This window comes from Myotis davidii, unplaced genomic scaffold (genome assembly GCF_000327345.1).
Source record: "Myotis davidii unplaced genomic scaffold, ASM32734v1 scaffold514, whole genome shotgun sequence".
NCBI classification, from domain to species: Eukaryota; Metazoa; Chordata; class Mammalia; order Chiroptera; family Vespertilionidae; genus Myotis; species Myotis davidii.
Genome location: NW_006286236.1, coordinates 751638 through 754167, shown reverse-complemented (window position 1 = coordinate 754167; position 2530 = coordinate 751638). Strand labels below are relative to the sequence as shown.

General features: G+C 60.3%; 1 protein-coding gene and 1 long non-coding RNA gene across 3 annotated transcripts in view; one reads left to right on the top strand and one right to left on the bottom strand.

The window, feature by feature from the left end:
• Positions 1-2530, bottom strand: part of MFNG (MFNG O-fucosylpeptide 3-beta-N-acetylglucosaminyltransferase) — a 15637-nt gene that overhangs the window by 1058 nt on the left and 12049 nt on the right. For both annotated transcript variants that reach the window (XR_435333.2, XM_006757425.2), the window contains one exon: positions 1409-1494. Coding sequence is in view for 1 of the 2 variants with exons in the window: in XM_006757425.2 (XP_006757488.1) it covers positions 1409-1494 (86 nt within the window). In the remaining variant the exon portion in view is untranslated. The remainder of the gene's footprint in view (positions 1-1408; positions 1495-2530) is intronic.
• LOC107182080 overlaps positions 1-2530 on the top strand; it is an 11149-nt gene that overhangs the window by 3701 nt on the left and 4918 nt on the right. The gene's annotated exons all lie outside the window — the stretch shown is intronic.

Below are 2530 nucleotides of genomic sequence, written 5' to 3'. Positions count from 1 at the left end.
GGGGGGGGGCGCACGTCACAAGAACGGACTGGAGCGGGGTTTCTCCGCCGCAGCACTATTCACATTTGGGACTGTGAGTTCTTCATTGTGGGGCTGTCCTGTCCGTTGTGGGATGTTTAACCGCGTCCCCTGGACTCTGCCCACTACATGTCGTTAGCATCTCCCTACGTGGTAACATTCAAGCACGTCTCCAGGCATGGCCAGGTGTCCTCAGGGGCCCTGGCTGAGAACCGCTGCCTCAGGGACGCCTCCAAGGCCAGAGGAGACAGAGGAGGCCCAGCTGAGCCGGGGCCTTCCAACCCTGCATGGCCTAGTCCCAGTCGGCTCCAGCCCCTCAAGCAGAAACCCACGGACCCTAGAATCTTCGGGCTTAGAGAATGTAACAGCAATTATTAAACCTCCTGGCAGCACAGCCACAGTTTGCACACCTCCACTGATGGGGAGCTCACCCCACTAGAAGGAACTCCCTGGCCCCCAGCCCTTGGAAGAGTTATGTCTTCGTGCCTTGGGTAAACATTAGGCTGCATCCTACCAGTCCTGCCTCAGGCATACTGAGGTGGCAGTAGGGGATGGCAATCTTTGAGTTTGAGGAGTCTGTTATTTCACATTCAAGAGTATAATTCAACTGGTGGCAAGCCATGGGACCAAAAAGAATGAAGTGAAGGACCCCCCACAACAGACAGCTGTGCATACTTCAGAGCCAGGAGGCCTGGTCCCCCCATGGGTTACATACTTCAGATGAATCCAAAGTCCAGACCCAAGGCCTTGCGGGGAGAAGAATCGGCACCACCCTCCTCTCTTGTCCCACATTCCAGTCCCACTGCCTCCCTCTACCTCCTGGAGCAGGTCTCGTCCCTCCTGCCACCGTGGGCCACAGGCTGTGCTCTGAGCTGCTCCACAGCAGCCAGGGCTGAGTAGAGCAGCCCCAATCCTCCTGGGGCCAGTTTAGGGCAGAACCGGAAGGTACCCGGGTGACATCTCAGCCCCCATTCCAATCTTCTACCCACAGAAAGAGCCACTGAAGGGAATCAAGGAAACAAAGGGCCAACAAAGATCAAATAACACTTCCCCAGCGGGGCCTGGAGGTCCTTCATGGGAGCAGGTCCTTGCTCAGCGAAGACATTCCCACATTCCAGAGGACCGGGGCTGGGAGGGCCTCCAGATGCACAGCACCCAGCCTCCCGGGGTTACAAAATGGGGAGATTATGGCCCAGAGAGGGCAAGACACTTGCCCAAGATCACACAGCAAGCCAGCGGTGGAGCAGGAACTAACATCATCCCTTCACTCCCAGCTCTGTGCTGTCAGCCCAAGGGCCTCTCTCACACCCCTCCCTCCTGGCTCGCCCACCTTTGGGTGCCTGGGCTCAGCCCCACTCCTCCCACTCAACAGTTTCAGCCCCAGACCCACCTGGAGGGGTCCTCCTCGGGGGAGAATGGGCCCTGCAGCTTAATGACGTTGAGCTTCCCCTCAAAGACGCCGTAGCTGAGGGTGACCTGGGCAGGGAGAAGCAGAGAAGAGGGGGGAGGGTTGAGGGGTGCTCCATGGGGACCCCACAAGGGGGAAGAATTGGGGGGAAGCAGGAAGGCACAGGAGGCATTTTGAGGGCTCAGAGAGCCTGCCTCTGCACCTGAAACCCCATTAGCAGAGGGTGCGTCTCTGAGGAGCCCCCCCCAACCCCCCCAGCACTCTAAGTGTGAAGCGCACCGTCAGGCCCAAATCCCACTGCAGCCCCAGCAGTCCTGCTCACGAGGAGGCTGCACCAATTCCCTCACCCACAGGTTGGGAAACTGAGGCCCGAGAGGAAGGCATCTTTCCAGTACGCTGTGTGCCGGGTGGAGGTTTCCCGAGGCTCACTGTGGGGCCCCAGCAGATCCCCCTCCACACCCAGAGCCTCCGGTTCCCCGCAAGCAGCAGGGACTCGGGGTCACGACCCCAGTCCAAGGCTGTCGAGGGCAGTGGCTATCGACTGTCAGCTTTGGGGCCACCCCCCCAGGGCTCAGACCCCCCTCTGCCGTGTACTATTGAGGCCACGGCTAGTTCCGCTCTCTGGGCCTCAGTTTCTCCATCTGTGGGGTGGAGATGTTAGCACCAACCTCCTGTGCGTGTTGTGAGAAACCAGGGAGTCAAAGAAGATCAGACCCCAGTGTGGTGCCCGGTATAGGGTGCGTCTCTGAGGAGCCATTCGGGTGCCCTGGTTACCCCATTCGGGTGCCCCGGTTTGGTTGCCTCAAATCTGCCCCCCTTTCCTGGCTTCAGGCCCTGAGGTGCTAATGGGACCAACCCCACAGCCAGCTCCAGGCCTAGTGACCTACACTAACTCTGGGCGCTGACAGGAGACCCGTCACAGGACCCAAGCGGGCCGCCTGACCAGTGAGCGCAGCCTTGGGGTCTGCGGAAGGAGGCACCCTCCTCCTCCAGGGGAGAGAGACCTGGGCGGCCAGCGTGCCAGCAAGGGGGCGACCTGCCTGAGAAGCGGGCCAGCGTGGGGGAAGGCGGGTGAACAAGGGAACAGACCCCTAGAGCCAGGCT